Consider the following 19,991-nt stretch of genomic DNA (forward strand, 5'->3'; position numbering starts at 1 on the left):
TGATCCACCTATATAAGTATTGCTCCTCTCATTTGTAAAGGGGATGTTGGAAAATTGTTACTGGAATTATGTCAAATTTACTCGACTTATCATTGTTGTGTTTTGCATGGTGATAGTTGTGATCAATTTGAATTATTGCATGATTACCTTCATTTCAAGTTTCTTTTCATTTGAAATTGTTGAGATAAGATAAAATATATTTTTCTATAAGCAGTTCAGTTGAATGAAAGTATGGATGTTCACTAGCATCTCTCGAACAAATTCAGGCCACTAGCCTCTTGTTGATTGTGAGTATGCCTTGTGTGGTTATCAAATTATTGCTAGTACTTAACCTCAATTAGCATTGAATATTTTGTTTGGATCTATCTAATGGGATTAAGGAAGAAGTATCGATTTGAGAATCTTTAAGTATGCCTTAGAAGCTTGCACTAGGTAACTTGAGTTGCTGACAAAACTACATCTATTACAGTTCAAGCCATTCACAGGTCCTTTCATTCAAATTTAGGATTAGAAGTAGGAATCAAGTTTAAGTTGAGAAGTAAAGAGTCTGAACATCAAAACAATATTATCATTGCACATTCTGAAGCCAAATCCTTAGAAGTACATTGAATCTTGAGAAACAACATAAGTCTCAAAGTGTTTACTAGCATATCACATCATTTCACTAAGCGAGTATCCACAGTTAACAAAACTTTGGAGTCATCACATGGTCTTACATTGCAAGCTTTGCATGAGAGATGACTTTAATCCAGAGAGGGTTAAGTGTTTGATGTTTTGCCTCAAAATGTTGAATATTTGATTTTGCATGTTGTACTGGAATAAAACCCACATCAACAGAACCCAAACCCCATTTCAAAATTTTGTCAGACTGCCAAACCTGTTCTTCAAACCCGAACTTTAACCAGCAACTTAGGAATATACCTATCTCTATTGATTTATGCTCTCCATCTTCAATCAATTCATAAGACAAGATAGCATATGTTCATATCAATACAGGGTTTACATTAGAGCCTCCTCCAGTAGACTATCCTTAGGGTGTACAAATAATTTATTTTATTTTATTTCACCTTCATGACACTGATTCAACTTTATAGCATGGCAACAAGAAAGTAACAGATAATAGCATGCATTTTGAAGATATTATAACTAGACTATAGCATAAAATTGGATGATATAAATTTTGAATTGAAAAAACTCAATACCCATAAGAATGCAGCAATATTGCAAAATCTGAAATCAATGCATATGATGTATCATAACAAAAATGTATAAAATGCAGTGTAAATACATGCCAAAGTTCAAATGACTTTATCACGTGCATTCCTTTTTTACCACCTCTCAGTTCTCTTAAATGACTTGATCTCAAATGGTCCTTGGACTCACAAGTACAATGACCCTCCATGACATTAAATCGGAAAACAAAAAAATACATTAGAAATGAAAGTTGTATAGAGTAGATCAAAATTCCATGCACAGACCTTTTTAAATTGGCGATCCCCAAATGCACGAGATACTTCAAGGCGACCTTGGAGACGACCATTTGCTCCAACATATCCACCAGCCTGAGTCAACACAATCTTGGTAAATTAATAGATAAAAAGCTAATTTCAATCGATTTCATTTATAGCTACAAGTAAATAGAAAGCCTTGCATTTAGATAAAAGTGGTGCAGTATTTATCTTTCAGATATCTTTTCTGTTTGCCACATTTCTGTAAATCAAGAAACAACAAACATTATACTCTGCTAAAACCTTGGAGCTTTAAAATACACTGGCATGCTACCTAGGTGATTTCCCTGGTGAGTACACATTTACAAAGGATCTCAATTTAGGGTATGATCATTTGCCTGGTCGATCCGACTATAAAGGTTAAGGGGGTTCATTCATGTAGTCTCCTGCACCAAAGGATTCTATTCTCAATAGAAGTCAAATGGCTACAGTTGGCCATGACTGCAACAACAGTAAGCTCATAGGGTACATTCTTTATGAACAGATCTCACGAGATTAATTGTCAAGTGACTTCAAAGCTATCCAAGATGCCAAGCATGCATTCAATGTAACACATAATATGGATGGTCAAGGATGGCAGGTCAGTATTCTAGGAATGCTGTCACAGTCAAATTGTCCATTTAGTCTATCACAATCTCAGAAATAGATTAGAAATGTGGATTCCCCGAAAATGTGATGTCCTCCATAGTCTCCATATTTATCTTGGATGCCAATAAAAGTATGGTGACAGATATCATTTGATGACAGTTAACTTGCTCGAGCAGAAGAAGATAATCATCAGGTAAACAGTTAAATTTCTAAAATCTCCAAAAATTTTACTTTCTTATTCCGTTCCAGTTTTAGATGAACAAGAGACCCAAGGCACAGTAGATAGAGATAACAGAATGTTTAAGTTGGTTATAGCTCAACCAATGTTATAAACTCAGCTAAATATGATGATGTTAGTACTAGAGGTCTTGGTGGTGGTGTACACTTTGCAATCTCCTAGGTCTAGGAACAATTATTTAATATTTTTAATATTGTAAATAATGTATTCACGTAGAATAAGGTGCCCTACATAGATGGAATCTTGAGATTCATAGTCAGCAGTAGCACTCTCCATCATGTGACATGATCTTATGACAGTTCTAATAAGTCATTGAATAGGGGGTGTAATGTCCCCTTCTAATTGTATTTTTAAGATTACAGGGCAATTGGATTGGATACTTAATATTTGCAATGTTTGATACCACTTTTAGCTTCATATACCAATATGATAAAAATAATGATGATATTTTCAATTTTGTATATATATATATATATGGATTATATTGATGTATGGAATATTTGTTCAGGATCAATTGTGCAAGTTGATGGGGATATGATGAGAGCCAGTACTTTATATGTTCCCAAAGACCATTATTGGTTTATATCTATTCCTACAGCTGTATATATTAAAATATTTAAATCCTGACACTGATTTTACTACATTCAATCTCTGTTATTGCTGAGGCGGATTATCGTGACATTTTGAAAATCTTGTTTGATGTTTGTCCTTCCTATATTATTGAATCTATTCCCCAATATGTAGCAAGAAACGATTATATTATACATTTCAATACTCCTCTAGTGTAATCTGATAACCAAAAGGGCACGCTGCAATTTTCCTAGTATGCGGCTAATACCATAGAGGATGCCTGCCCAAGAAAACCAGAAGAATTATTCGATGTTTTTGCCCTGAGACGATCCGTCCACCAGAGGTTATTCGATCCCTATCTTGCTGGTAATTAATATTCTTCCTCTTGCCTTCTCAATTTTTTATGATTTCTTCCTCTCAATACTCACGGTAGGCAAAATCTCCAACTATTAACAACTTGGACGCAGCTCCTCGTTATTGCAATTTATGTCTTCTATAATGGATGTGGCCTCCAATACTTCTACACAGGCCTGAAACTCTTAATGCCTCCCTGGCAGTAAATTCAATCGTTCCCATTTTTATATGTTTTCTCCGTTCAAAATATTGAGAGGCATTACAAGAGTCGCATTACTTGTATCTATTAATCGCAGCCTTTTGTATTTAGTGTTTTTTTTTTTGTGGACAATATTAAGAATGCGTTGCCTTGAATGACCGATGGAAGTAAATGGTATTTGTAATTGTTTAATTCAAATCATTGGTTATTTGGTATATGCTTTTCACTTTACTATACAGCACTTTATTTTAGAATGTGAGGCCTACAAGAGTTGTAGAGATAAATTTGTGGACACTATATGTGACAGTTCTTGGCATAACCTATTCAACGAAGAGTACATTGAGCAATTGGGTGAACTCATCATCATCCTGCACAAACAGCGAACATTGCTGCTTAAGTCTGCTTGAGTTGTCTTGCTGTCCCATAGGCTATTTTTAGTCTCGTGGAAGTTAAAATACTATCTATCTATCTTTCAAATAATGTTGTTATTATCTTATAATTATTATGATATTAATTATATCATATTCATAATATATTTATTTCAATTTCAATTAATATTTATTATTATTTACTTAGTTAATCTATAAATTTATTCATTTAATTATTTAATTATAATTACTGTATTATTATATTAATAGTATAGTTAATTTTATATCATTAACATTGCTTGAATTACATTTGATTAAAATTCTATTAATTTTATTTAACTTTACTCTTATTACTTAGTTAATAATATTTTATTATTTAATTATTATTGGAAATGGGGACATGACAGGGGGTTACTAGGTGTACTTGACTAGCATTATTGGCAATGCCTTGTTGCAATCACTGGTAATCATTCTTATGTGAAAATCCATCTCCCACCCAGTAGAGCATCTTGAACATTAGGGAATTTCAGGACAAAACGAAATTTGTTTTCTTGAGAACTCCAAATAAAAATATTTATTTGACACAATCTATCTGTTTCTGCATGGAAGCCAGTCTTCCTCCGAATTCATGGCATTACCATCCATTCTGCAATGCACAGGAACATCTCTTGAGGATTGGTCCCTTGAACAGCAATGTTGAGCTAGAAATTATGAGATATTTGATACTAAGAATGCAAAAATGGTTTTTAAGTTCTTCGTAAACTCTTTAATGATGATCTGCTAGACACAATTAATACAAGTAGCCTTCAATGCACTATTTATGGTCGTGTTTTCAAATTTTAATTTGATGAAAAAAAATTGAAGTTCATTGTCATGGATGTTTTTCTAAGTTGCCGGTTATGCTTCGGGTTTGGGATTCGGGTTCAAAATTCATTCAATTTTTCTTGGGTTGGGTGTGGATTCATTTTAGGTTCATCTGTACAAGAAGGTGTGTGTGTGTGTGTGTGTGTGTGTGTGTGTGTGTGTGTGGAAAATAAGTTCATACACCAGTATGCTAAATTTAAACCAATATAGCAAAATACACCAACATATCAATGTTTCAGTTCGAAAACAATAATGTCAACAGTAATAATCAGCCATCATGATCAAATATCATGAAAAACCATCAAATGAATCATCATCATTCTGCTGTTGCAAATTAGAATCACAAAAAGTAGTGCTATAGGCCCGTTTAAGGCCAATGTTTGCGATTGTGCCATATTGTAAGCTTCACACATTAATTGTCATACTCAAATGATTCAAAGACAACATCTCTGGATCAGACCAGACGAAGCCCAAAAAGCAGGCTTTGGACCCAGATTTAACCACAATAAAGATCTCTTTAAATTGTGTTCAATTCATAGTATTTTGTGCATGTTAGCCTATATGCACAACATACATTCCATAGTAGATGTTTGACACTTCTATACATCCTTATTCTTCTCAAGTAACATTAAATTCAAATTAAATATGATTAGTATTTGAGTCCACTCATGTGCTTGAGTCTAATTCTGAATCAAATTTGGCATTAAAAAAACTTTTTGAAAAAGTAAACTAAAAGGTGTTTTTTGACCAAATTATCTGAAATTATGTCCGGGTTCCTATGTTGGAATCCAAAGTCACTCAAAAGCCATCTGAATTCTGCCAAGGTTTCTTTGAGAGAATTCCCAACAAAATTTGTTCTCTATGAGAGACTTTCGACGGAATCTGACAAGGACCTGACTTTTGAGAGAACTGAACATGGAATTCCTAGGTCTAGGAGAGAATCTAGTAACTTAGATGTCATTCAAATTCATCTCTTTATAATTATGTATTTTGGTTAACCATTCCACTCCACCCACTATTTGCCATCTGTTCACCTCTTCCAGTATTTTTGACGCCATCAGATCCATGAGATGCAGTAGAGCAGCGGATGAGGAAGGTTTCCAGGCATAACTTTTCAAACTTGGTGCTTCGGTCCTCGAATCCTACCTTCCTACACTCTTTAATAGAGAGGTTTGTATTGGATTTCTTGAGTCCTAATCGTGACATGTGATTTATCCTATTCACAAGTTTGGGCATGCTTCTAATCTAGGCAACTACAAGACCATCATGATTGGGCATACTTTTGCCAAACTCCATGCCACTTCTCTGAACACTATGCTATCTAGAGAGCTTGACAAGAAAGGTTGTAGGGCAAGAAGCCAGGCCGGTTTCTGAGCGAACTACCAGACTATGGATCATGTCTTCACATTGTGGGTTATTATTGAGGAGGCTAGACACTGGTCTAAGAAAGTCTACTACTGCTTCATGGACTTTTGTAAGGCTTTTGACTCTGTTCCTAGGATGGCCTTATTCCAAAAACTTAGCAAGATTGGGATCTTAGATATGATGGTGACGACTATTATGAGATTGTATGAAAAGGTGATCGGTCGGTTCAGGACTCCAAAGGGCTTTTCTATTCTAATTCAGAGCACTATTGGGGTGAAACAGGGTTACCCCCTTTCCCCCACCCTTTTCGGGTTATATATCGATGAGTTTGAGGATTTCCTTGCAAATTGCTAGCAACCTAGTGACGGGTGCTATTTAAATCAAGTTTTGATCTCCATTCTCCTCTTTGCTAATGATGTTGTTCTTTTGCCCTCTTCCCCTAACAATTTGCAATGACTACTTGATGGTTTGGCTTCGTTTTGTGATCAGCGTCAGCTTATGCTCAACCTGACCAAGACTCGGGTTATGATCTTTAAATGCTTAAAGACATCTCACCTACATTTCTTCTTTCAAGGACAAGAGATTGAGATTACTTCCTCTTACATGTATCTCGGGGTGAAGTTTTTTAGACCCTATTTCAGCTTGAGACCGACTATTTGGTCCTGAGTTAGTAAGGGTATGGATTCTCTGGCCATGTGATATGATTTAGGATCTATAAACTTTATGACTTAATCCCAACAATCAAATATACTTTCCTGATCCATGCAGTAAATGCGTGGCTATGTATTTAAAACCGTTGAATTTACAAAGAAGAAGAATCTAGAACTAATACAGAGGAATTTTAACCAATTACGTAAAATTAATTATTGCTTTTACTGAAGCAAATTAAAGTAATTGAAAATGCAGAAAAGAACAACACATAACAAGCTGACAGGAAGTAAAATGAGAGATAAGAGGCACAATACAATTTGATCTCGGAGTTCACCCTGTCAGGACAATGTCTCTGGGTCCAACTCCAATTGGTGGACCGATCCGATTAACTCCAAAATCAATTACGTGTTACAGAATCAACCCCTTGTAGAACATCAGCATTACACTGATCCAATGTTCAAGACTGAAAATACGTCCTCTAGAATTTTCTCTTTCCTCCTCAGCAATAAGTCGTCCTTCTAGTTCCTCTCAAAAAATTGAGTAATCACAATATTTTTCATCAATTTTTCATAACCTCCATCAAACTGAATGTCTTGGAAAGGCCCCTAATCCCTCTTTTATACATAAAAATGTCCTAAAATAGGCTAAAATAAAAAAATTTAATAATAGGCCTTTAACAAATTACAGCTTTGGAAATAACCCCTTAGCCATTTTAGAATTTTGGCCTTTTACCAATTTGAGGGTTTACAAATTAACAAAATAACAATAAACCTTAATTTGATAAGGTGGCGGTAGTTTGTTTATAAGTTAAATAGCAAATTTGTTACTCATATAACAAACAATTCACATGGCGCAGTGGTAACAAATCTTTTAAAGGACCAACCAGTCGAGCGTTCAAACCCCACCGACAGCCTTATAACAACATTGGCAGCGGTTTACAAAATAAATAAAAAATGTCGCATATTAGTTACAATCACCTGTCGGCAGTTTAACGGCTACCCACAATGTCTTGGAGACCGGTGGTCGGAGGTTCAAACCCCACTGACCACTGTTTGCTGGCTTGCTCCCATGGGGACCTTTATCCAATTTTTTTAAGACAGATTATTGGTGACACATGTCCATTCTCAATTGGACAAAGATAATTAATTAACTACCACAAGTCAATCATTGATTGGTTGATGTTGACTCGTACTTGTCACATCATTTTTTGCCACATCATCATGCTGACGTCATCAGTCAACTAAGACATTTTGGTCAACTGAAGTTTGACCGAGCATAACTTTTGCGTCTGAGCTCTGTTTTCAATGAAACGAACGTCGTCGAAAAGCTCTCGACGAGACCTTCGTTTTGATACTAAATTTGACCAATTTTGGAGAGTTCAAGATTTTGCCTTTCTGACAGCCTTTGACCCAGGGTTTGACCAACCTTTGATTGGCCATAACTTGAGCATACGGACTCCTTTTCTATCCATTCAAGTTGCGTTGGATTCAAAATTTCACGGACTTTAACATGGTACTAATTATTGGAGGTTTAGAGATACTTCAAATTTCAGTTAAAATATCCTCCAAATATCGATGCTTTGGTTTGACCGACTGTTCTCTATTGCTCGGTGATTTGGGAGCCTTCTCTTCTTGCTTCTGATCTGACCTCTATTGAATGTGTTCAGACGTTGCTTTTACGACGTATCATTAGATGTCACAGACTCACCCTTCAGAACATTGTTTTGGCCAAGTTAGAGCTCATCCTTTCAAACTCACGGCCATTTTTGATCTAATTAGGTTTCTCCATTAGCTTCGTGGCTTTTCGAATTTGGCCATGGACCGACAAAGATATTCTCATTTGGCATATTGTTCATCTATGATGGTTATGAGATCCGACACTAGTATAGATGTCATAGTTGCTATGCCCAGGCCACCTCTATGTTGAGCTCGATCAAGATTGAGATTGATCGTCTCCCTCCTTACCAATTCTCGCTTGATGCTCCTACCCACCTCCTCCCCTAACGGCAGGAGTTGAATAAGCATGTTAAACAAGATATCTATAAATAATACATTATTACTACTTGGAGTAATCCTCCTGGCAGATTGCATTCGAAGATGGCCTTTTATGTTGAGCATTTTCTTAAGATGCAAAATGGTGTTATTGTCTGCCTTGCTTATCTTAACCAGCACTGGAGTCACACTTTGAGATCCTCTTTAAGCTCCTTTAAAACTGGATCCCACCATCTTCGAGCCCAGACTGATCACCACATTGATAGAGAGAACCGTATTTGTTGACTATGTACTTTGGCGGAGGTGGAGACTGAGACTCACTTTATACTTCGCTATCCTATCTACTATGAGATAAGAGGTAGATTCTTTTGCCTTTTCAGATATTCTTTTCCTCTTTCAGTGTTCTTTAACTATACTGATCAGAGATGTCTTGCACTTTATCTACGGGAGGCCACACAGCTTCGTGATCATACTCTACAGTCACTCATACCTCAAGGCCATACTTCAGATTAGCTCATCACTGCCTTTTTCTCCCCTCTGTCTCCACCACGGCAAGCAAAAAGGCCATCTGATACCACTCACTCTAGATCAATTTGACATTGCACCGGCCTTTCCAGACAGTGACACTCATCCTATGGTTCTTGGCGTGGCTCTAAGTCTTTGGATCATTAGTGGTTTTACCCTTCTGTGACTACTTTCTATGCACCAAGGAAGGATCCTTACTCCTTACCTTGGTTTTTCTAGCTTTTAGTCTTGTACAACTTTTCTTCTGAGTCACTGTTTGGTGCTCCTGCTTTGGTTGACTCTTTTGTTTGTATGCTCAGTCTCATAAACCCATGTGGGTTTTTTGTTGGACATTAATATTATTATCTTAATCTTAATCTTATCTTAAGCATGATTATTTGGAATGATTAGATGAGAATGCTTTCAAGACAATGCAGAATTCTTAAATGTCATAGCATGATAAGTAACTAGCTAACCTTGACTTCCACGAGGTGATAACATTTTGTTTTGTCAAATCCAGAAAATGAAGTGAAATATTATCAATTGCAAAAAAACAATCATGCTTGTCTTGATTATTGATGATTATGGTGTTCGACGAATAGGATTGTTTATTTGTTAGGATATTAAATGGTATGGAGTGTCAACAACCTAGCATGCATTCTTGAGAAAGAATTGTTTTTTCTAATTAAGAAAATCTAGAGTACAAATCAGTTGAAGTAATTACATCTAAAAAGGGAATGAACAATAGAATACAATTATATAGCCTTTCTTGGCCACCTAGAAACTTGTCACTTGTAATGTGATAAAAACAGAACAATGTATAAAAGGATGCATGCTTTCTTGAAGTTTGATCAATCTAGCATGCATTCTTGATAGAGCCTTCATTGTATTTATAATTTATGAAAAAAACCTACAGCATAATTAGTTTCAAATAGTTACATACAAATGCAGGATAAAATACACAATACAAACCCACTCAAGCTCCTAGAAGCTTGTAACAATCTGAAAAACAGAAAAGAGCAATGTACAAGAAAATTAACTGAGCACCACTACAGGTCGAACAATCATATTAAATGCATCTCTCCTGCTATAAAATCATCACTTATACTGAGAAAAACATATGGAGTACTTTGCCTTTATGTTTTTTTATGACTGGTTGTGCAAAATGAGCAATGAATTATTTGACAAATACATGAATTATTTGACACATACACACACGTGCATGCAGATGCACACGTGCACACATGCCATAGCTGAAATCATTAAAAAAATTAATAACACAAAGAGATTATATACATTCAACTCTAATAAATTGATCAATGAGATTTAACAATAACATTGGCAGCAGGAATAGTTAAAAGGCATCCCCAACCTGACAAAAAAAGGATGATTACCATAAAGAATGTCAACCCTAGAATAAAAGTGAACATGCAAGACTTAATAATTGCATGCTATAAGAGTTCATGAAAACAATCCACAAAAAGGAACCACAATTTCAAGCCCTATCCACCTAAAAAGGGAGACAGTGGTCTTCTTTCCAGAATAAGACATCTAATTCCCTTTAGTTTAAGAAGAAATGGTTTTAAAAAATAAAGCAATGATATTAGTTTACAACTTTCCATGGACAACCATAAATAGGTTGTGGATCTAAAAGGAAAAGGAGTTTACAATAAAAGAAGATAGGAAGAGATAACTAGGAGGTCCCCATAAAGGGAAAGAACAAAAGACATGTTAAACAATTTAATTGAAAGGACATATGGCAGTGAAATCCATCACTATCAATCTACTTCTCAAAATAATCAATATCCAAAATAAGCACTGCTATCCACTATTTTTCGCTTAGCCTCCTAGATTATAACTCAGTTTCTCTATAACGTGATAAGATCTCAAAATACTTAGTAAAATAAAATAAAAATATCAAAATGATGAAATTTACCTTAGTTACCGATTCCGGTTAGGATCTAGATGTGGATGTGAGAATCGAGTACATGATTTATTTTTATTTTTTTTGTTGGTTTGTTTTTATTGTTATTTGGCTGGGGGGCACAAATGTGTGTTTGTGCGCATATGTGCATGTGTATGTGCAACGAAATGAAAGATATATACAAAATTAAAATATTTTGATTTGATAGTATGCTACTTCACTAATACATATTCAAATTGAAATACAAAAAACCATTAAGTCTATAAGAGTCACATTATAAACCATATCATATACATCTATGTTCACGATTCCAATGTAAATCACAAAATCATCACAATTACAAAATCAAACTATAGTTCATGATTCAATGCTCATCAATTTGAATGGCCTCTCTTAGGGTTGTTTTAGGATTTAGGAACAAAAAAGAGAATTAATAAAATCGTATTAGCAGATGTCAAAATCATTTAAGTGGCAAAAAGTTACTTCTTCACTTTTTTGGTCATTTGGGCACACAGAACCTTTTGGAAGCACCTAGATCCTATTGGAAACACACAATATAGAAGCAAATAGGAAGAATAAATCAAATCTAGAAGCTTGTCTTTATAACAATTAAGGCCAAAATCTTCTTCAACACACCAACAGCTAATAGCTTCTTCCACACACTTCTCACTTAATTGCAAACTTTGTTTTTCGGTGGCATGTTTGAATTTTGGAATATAATTATTCCATGTACCTTTTAATTAATACATTGGCATAGGCTTCCATGAATTTTTTAAATAAATGGCCCCTTCCAATGATGACTCAACCCTCAGGTAAAAATTATAATTTTATAATAAGTCATTTAATGATTTAACAACAATTTGGCCACTAAAATAACAATAACTCCCAAAATATTTATCCTTTGAACATAATGTGAAACAGGAGTCACACCTATTATTTCCCATGACCAAAATACACTTTCGAAAAATAGAAAGGGCCCCTCTCAATCATCACCAAACTTGCCATAAAAGTAAGTAAATTAATGTAAAATGTAAGCACAAACGAAGTTTAATCTAGGCCAAACGAAGACCAAACTGTAGCATACTGATTAGGGAACACGACAAGACCCTCCCATAACCAAGCCTCTGCCTCTGAAGACCCTCTATCTACAATAACTAACCTACAACTATCACAATAATAGGCTAATCCCTCAAAGTTTGATGCTAGGAAAATGGGAACATTACAAAACACCTCCACATTGGCCCTTGAGACTCCTTGAATATATATGAAAGCAAACCAGCAACCAGTTCTTCCATGTAAGATATCATTTCATTAGCCTTGGCAAAAGGAGATTCTATATTTGCAAAAATATTAAAATCTATCAAGTTATGATCTCTTTTCCACTCCTCAGCTCTACTGACTTTAACAAAAGCATACAATTTGTCTATAGCCTCAGGTTTTTCCAGAATTATATTGTACCAGTGGCACATGCTCATATGAGAGTAATTTTTGGGAAGCCTTGGTAGAGAGACCATGATATAAAAGATTGCTTCCCATATGAACTAAGATGCATAGAAATGGAAGCGACCAATTGTTTGCAGATCTCCAAGTATGCAATCCTATTGTAATGTCCCAAATTTTCCTAGCATTAGAGTTTTAGGGATTAGCCTATTATTGTGATCCTCGTAGGCTAATTATTGTGAATAGAGGGTATTTTGTGGTAGTGGCTTGGCTTGGGTGGGTCTTATCTTCTCCACATCTTAGTAAGCTACAGGTTGGTCTTCGTTTGGCTCAAATCGGACTTCATTTAAGCTTAGTTTTGTGTACTTATTATTTGTGGTAAATTGGGGTTGATCGAGATGGACCCTTTCTATTTTTGGAAAGTGCATTTGGTCACATGGAGAAATAATAGGTATGACTCCTATTTAGAACGGAGTTATAATATTTTTAGTGGTCAAATTATTATTAATTATTAAATGACTTATTATAAAGTTATAATTTAACTTTATAATTTCACTTAAATTAAGAGTCGAGTTATCATTTGGAAAGTTTCATTTATTAATTAGTTAAGCCAAGTAAGAAAATCTAATGGAAGCTTCTAATTAATGTTGTGTGGTGAAGCTTCTTGAGTGAAGTTACATTTTGGCAACAAAAGGAAATTTGGAGGTTATAAATACAAGCCCATTTGTTGAGGAAAGCATGCTTGAATATATATTTGTTTGTTGCCTTTGTGGTTTTTCCTGAATTCTGAAATGTGTGCCCTTGCTGAAGTATAAGGGCTAAGTCTAAGTAGATCTTGGCAATTGTGCTGAAGTATACAATTGGTCAACATCTCCTAATGTATTTGTTGTAGCTAAAGAGAATAAGTTTGATTATCATATCCTCTTTATTAAATAATTGGCTGAGGGTTTTGGTGAAATTCTTAGAACTAATTTTGAAGTATTGTTGTTGTTGTATAGAAATTAGTCGGATTCTTCCTACTCTCTGATCTATGTCTAAAGAGGTGCACATGAAGGGAGCCATTTTGTGGAATTGAGAGTTGTTGAATGCAAACTGGGAAGTAGCATTTCATTTGAAGGAGGCAGTGTTTTGCATATATCTACTATTTTGAATTGGGAGAATTTCTATTTGTTTTTAACAGGCTGCCGATTTAGTCTATGGCAACAGTTGAACATATTCAACATTATTCTTGCTTGTAAAGATGCTTGTATCCATTCTAGGCTGTCTGTGTACAATCACAAGGGCCTCCGTTCCACTATAGGAGGTTTGCAATTTGCATTAAGAAGTCATGTCACCTATTGGAAGTCTACGCACAACTAGGGAAGGCTGTGATCAATTTTGTGTGCCATACATGCATCATGTTTGGCTATCATGGCTACTAAATCTGTTACTATTATGAGTTCTAAGCAGCAGACATGTTATTCTGCCCGTCGTGAGTGTTGTAGGGAATGATCTACGATCACTGGAGCATTACTTGCAATTTCTAAATGTCATGGTAAAAAAATCACCAGGTTACAATTGCGATTAAGAAAGGTTAAGTTATTAAATGTAATTTCAATCTATGTCATCTAGTTTCTGTTAGAAATAGGAATTACTAAGAGAGGGGGGTGAATCAGTAATTTACAAACTTTAGTCACCAACTAGATATTATTTATTACCTTGAACCATACATAAGAAAGTAAACAAGTAATACTAAACAATAACAATAACCATGCACACAGATAACTCATAACACCATATTTTGTTAACTAGGGAAACCCTAGCCAAGGGGAAACCTCGGTGGGGATGATATCTACTAGATAATATATTGAAATATATGTTCCTTGTTAGAGGATGGACCCTATTAGGAGTCGATGAGAAAATTCAGTATAGAGAGTACTTGTTAGGAGAATTTGAATCCTTGTTAGGAGTTGTAGTACAGTAGATGCAAGAAGAGCTCACTGCCCAAACATGCACTTCCAATTACAAGAAGAGCTCTCTGCCCAAACAAGTAATTAGTCTTCCACTGTATTGGTGTTGTAACTTCTTTTTGGAATGATCTCTGACCTCAGCTCGATCTCAGATCACAAAATCAGGTTCTCAAAAACTTCGCTTCACAAGATACAAAAGTTCGCATATCATTTTTCACAATACAATTGCCCACTTCTTCTCGCAAGATATCCTTTGTATAAATATCGTGCCTTTTCACAAATTGTTGCTAAGTCGGCTAAGACCACAATATACTTTTCCAACTTAGAGTAAACATCTAGGATGTTGGCCCTAATTGGTCAAGTAATTATTTTGTAAAGGATTACCTCCAATTCAGATGTTCGGTAAATCTTGAATATCTTTTATCCGTACAATCCATACTAATATTCGAGGTTGTACACATCATCATCAATATGTATATCATCTACATTTAACCTCTCTTTTAGAAATACTGCTCTCTGTTCCTGACTGATAAGCATAAAACTGCTTTCACTAAAACTTGAATAACAAGTGTCAGAGTTAGTATTCCTGCACACAACGTTAACCACATGTGCAACAGACTTCCTACTTCCTCCATGTAACCTCGTTAGTCATAATATGATGTCAGTAACAAGTCACATACAAAACAATAAACTGCTGTAAACCAATTTCATTCTTAGACAATTTTCTGGATACCAAAAGCTAAGCATCTTTATTTCCGAGATTTTCTACAAGCATGTACATCATGCATTGCCATAGATGACAACAATTACATATCTTCATAAGCTAATTGTCAACAATCTTCCCATTTGGCATCGATGGCAACAAAATAGGGGAAATTGGCCAAAAATCTTGTCCAAAACGTTACAGTATCAATACATTAATCATCTTTTACAACTGATTACAACTTACACATGCTCTGCCTTTCAATATGATTTCATACCTTACAATTTTCTTATGCATCCTCTCCCCCTTTGACATCAATGACAAAGGTCAAAATGTCAAAAAACTGTTCATTTGCTGTCAAAAACTCTGTTTATTTCCCTTAAGCTGATAACATCTTCATGCAATCATCAAAACTTGCCTTGAGACTATTCAAACCTTTTACCCAAGTGTCCTTGGCTGTGTCAGCAGAAGTGAGAAGTGCACATAGGGCATATGATGCAATTTCCACTGCATTGAGATCAAAGTATAAGAAATTTGAATTGGTGTCCTTGGCTTTGACACATTCCTCCAACTGTCTCTCAATAGATGATATCTTCAAAGCAATAGACTCTCTGAATTCTAATAATCTCTTCAAAATTTGTTCTTTCTCAAGTTCCAGTTTCCTAGTATCACTGTGAACATCGGCCACTTGTCCTTCAAAGTCATTAACTTTGTTGGAAGGTTGTTGTATCTGGTTTGTTAGAACTTCTAGCTCTCTCAGCTTTCCTTCAATCTGACTGTCAAAATCCTTGGTCAACTTATGAGATAAAGTACACTTAATGTACTATACCTTTCCATCTTGTTGACATCTCTAAAGTTCCTTGATACAAGTATCAAGACTTAGCAAATCATTTTTGATATTCTGACAAATAGTGCTAAATAGATTAGCATCATGAGAAATCTAGGCCTTTGACTCTGCAACATTCAACAAATTTGTAAATTCCTCATCAAAGGACTTTAACACTACTTGTGCCCTCTATTCGGGATCTGCCTCTCTATACTTGATTGCTAGAGTACTGTGTAATCTGTTAGTTACCTCCATTAAGGTTCTTTGTAAGCTCTTTACCTTTTTGTTCTTCTTAATCAGTCTTGTCGGAGATGAGATCAAGTCAGTTTGATCATCATCATCACTTGTTAGGCTAGCAAGCGAAAGTGGAGTAGATGTACTAGATGGTTTAGTTTCATTTTCATTTTGCTTCTTCTTTGCTACCTCCTTAGCTCTTTTCTCTTCTTTCTCTTTTTCCTCCTTTTCTTTTCTTTCCTTCTCTTTCTTTTTTGCCTCCTCTACTCTTTTCTTCCTTTCTTCCTCTACTCTTCTTTTCATTTCTTCTTCAAGTAATTTTTGCTTGGCTTCTTCAATATTTCTCTTTTTAGCCTCTAATTGCCTTTTCTCTTCTTCAAGTAGTTTCAACTGATCCTGAATAACTTCGGCCTGAGTTTAGGTTCATTGAAACTTTCAAAAGGGTTAGTGTCATCAATGTTGATAGTAACATTGGTCTGGTCAATCTGCATAGTGTCACCACTCACTGACACTTCCAAAGTTTTAAGTGCCGGTGAAGGTGATGCCTTTGACTTTGTCATCATCTGACTAATAGTTGCAGTTGTTTCACTCCTTATTGTAGCCTTCTCACCCACCATAAATAGAAATGGTCTCACCTTGTTCCTCAAGTAGGGTGCCAGATTGTTTAACAATTTCTTGACTTCTTCCTCATCCTCTATTTTGCATATAGTCCTTAACATGGACTTCTGAAGTTCCATATCCTCTTCCCAAGATGGTGCTTTCTTCTCTACAAGTCTGTCATTGACTTTCGGATTTACTATACCTTCAATATTATCAAGTTTCAAATTGTTAGCAATCATATATCTCACAGTAGAGATATCAATTTGATATTTCTCAATATCATTATATAAATCATAGAATTTGTTCATCTAAACAAAGTTCCCTTCATTTGCAATGGCTGAGTTGATCTTCTCAATCTTTGGCTTCCAAGCTTGCCTTGCTTTTCCTGCTGACTGTTTAGAAACAATAACTTTCTCTACCTGCTTAACTTCTTGTTCTTTTTCTTCTTCTTCTTCACTAGATTCCGCAATTGTCAACAATGACTTCTGTCCTTTTCCTAGTCCAGTAGCCTGTTACTTGACTCTTTTAGTCTCGGTAGTCACAGCTTGTACTAATCTTCTAGATTTTCTCTTCGGCTCACATGGTTGTTCAGCTAATACAGTAGCATACTGAATGCTCTGTTCTAAAGCAGTTTCTGCAATAGACACACTAGATGGTTACCCAACTAATAATGGTTGCACATACATTATTCCTTGTTTCATTGTCTATTTAACTGCCTATGACTCACTTTCTGTCATACTGGCCTCAGTTAGAGCTTTCTTCATTATAGTCTCAATCTTTTTGTGAGATGCTTTTTCAAAGGATGCTTGATAAGTTGACTAGGTAATCTCTTCATATGTCCCAAATCTATACTCAGCTTGGTCCTTTCCGGAATTCACTAATAGATTAATATATCCAATTGCTACATCATCAGTTAACTCATAAACTAAGGAATCAAGGAATGTTACACAAGGTTCTACTGCTTGAATATGAGTTAAATCTGTATCAACCATAACATATATATCATCTTTGAATCTTTCTACAATTGCAGGTGCAATTCTAAATCTTTGTTTCATCCCATTCTAAAATGTTTTCATGATCAAATTTCCTTTGTCCAGGATTTTTGTCTGCTGGATGTCTTCTACATACATCTATAATATTTTCCATAGTACATCACTCACTACTCATAATCTCTATAACTAGTAAGTATGGAAATCTCTAAGTACATGAAAGAATATATGATTGATCAATGACTAGAATCTAAACACATTGTTCTTGGTCCTCTTGATCTTCTCTAAGTTTTCAAGGAGTTGCACCCTCAGAATTTCATTTAAATTAACTTGTTCTTTCTCAACACTAATCTTATAAGCTGCATAGATGAATCCTACTGATAATTCATCAATCTTAGAACTTGCACAAATAGAATAGGCAATGATTTTGCTTAGGAATCTTACATCATCTTGTTTAATGGTGCTGATCACCATGGCCTTCCCATTATAAACTACCTTAGTGTAGCTCTCAACCTTCTTCTTAACTACTTTCTCACCTATAAGTACACTGCCTTGTTTGCTAAGACTAGTTACCTCATGAATAAAGGTTGGCTGAAATGTCAACTACATTGTCTTCCATCCACAATTTTTCATCATGAATTCTACTTAGTAAGATCTGTGTCCATTCCTCGATATCAAGTTCGCAGTAGAAATGATATTTGACTTAGTCTAAGTCTTTTAAATGTTCAAATCCGAGCTTTCCTAACATATCATGGTTAAAGACAATTTCCATATCTTTGTTCATATACTCGCTCCCAATAGTTTTAAACTTGCTATTAAGATAACTTCCTACATCTTCCAAATACACTACGTTGTCCGGAGTAATAGATAATGCTAAATTAGAGTTTCTTTCTACAGGTTTCACAGAAACACCCTTCAATTTTGGTCTCTCCTCATTCTCAACATTATGAACAACTGACATAGCTATAAGTCTATCAAATATAAACTTTACGAAAGAAATTTTGTGGAGAAATGACAAAATACCTCTTTCTGAAATAGGGTTTAGTTCGAAATAGCCTTGTCAAGTCGCTTCTGAGTGCTCTATGCTTCTGATGTGATTGAAATGAAGTGGTAATCAAGTTTGTACTCCATTTTATTCATTCAATTCGAATTTGCTTTAATTGCACACTTTGTAAAACAAAAAAGTTGTCAATTACATTCTAAAATCAAATATCTGCTCAAAATCTTTGTTCGATCTTCAAATGCTACCCAAGGTTTACCATAGCTTCCTTGCATCATGGCAATGCTCCAAGTAACTTCACTCCACAAAATTCTCTATAAACACATAGTTTTCATCTTCTGCGATAGAATGAACTTTCTCTGTCATAACAGTTACTCTTAATTCCTTCGTAACAAGTTCCAATAAGCTCCAAGTTGCAAGCGAGCTTAGATATTGTCTAAACTTATCTTGTTACACCTTTACCCAACTTCGCTACCCATAGTTCAATCTCTAAGTGGAGTTTCAAATTCTAGTGTTGTGAACAAACTTAATTAAACTTGGTTGAATCAAACTCTATAACTGACTTAGATTTTCCTGTCTCTGCATCATCTAACTTTTCTTCAAAAATATTAAATCCCTTCACATATACCTCATTAAGTTCTTCTAGAAGTTCACTAACTACATTTCTTAGATCTTCATTATCTTTGCTAGTTCCGGAATTTCTTTCATGGTTCCTTGTATCATTTTCGACGTTTCTTCCATCGTTCCTTCTATTTTTGAAGTTTCTTCCATTGTTCCTTCTATCTCCGAAGTTTCTGTTCATTCTACAGTACTTTGTTGTATGTCAGAAGTTGTTGCATAACTGACATGCTGGGGTTCTGCTTCTAGGATTCTATTGATCAATAGGTGCATAACAATTCCAGGCTATGTGTCCAAAGTTGTTACACTTATAACACACAATCTGCCTTCTTTCTTCATAAGGTCTTCCTTCACTCATGTCCTCTCATTAGATCTTCTTCTATCTACAGGATTAGTATTTCCAGACATTCTACTATTCCTTCTATCATTATCATATTTAGGTTTCCCGCAATCAATTACTTTATGACCCATATCATGACAATTATGACAATAAAAATCTGTAATATGA

The 19,991-nt window shown here is 35.1% G+C and overlaps 1 protein-coding gene across 5 annotated transcripts in view; it reads right to left on the bottom strand.

The window, feature by feature from the left end:
• The window catches only part of LOC149553079 (Protein phosphatase 2C family protein), a 268,679-nt gene that overhangs the window by 66,561 nt on the left and 182,127 nt on the right, over positions 1-19,991 (bottom strand). For all 5 annotated transcript variants that reach the window (XM_089788589.1, XM_089788591.1, XM_089788587.1 and 2 more), the window contains one exon: positions 1,479-1,562. In XM_089788589.1, the coding sequence (XP_089644715.1) occupies positions 1,479-1,562 (84 nt within the window). The remainder of the gene's footprint in view (positions 1-1,478; positions 1,563-19,991) is intronic.

The sequence above is a fragment of the Cupressus sempervirens genome, chromosome 6 (assembly GCF_028749045.1).
Source record: "Cupressus sempervirens isolate cs-2001-9-10 chromosome 6, ASM2874904v1, whole genome shotgun sequence".
NCBI classification, from domain to species: Eukaryota; Viridiplantae; Streptophyta; class Pinopsida; order Cupressales; family Cupressaceae; genus Cupressus; species Cupressus sempervirens.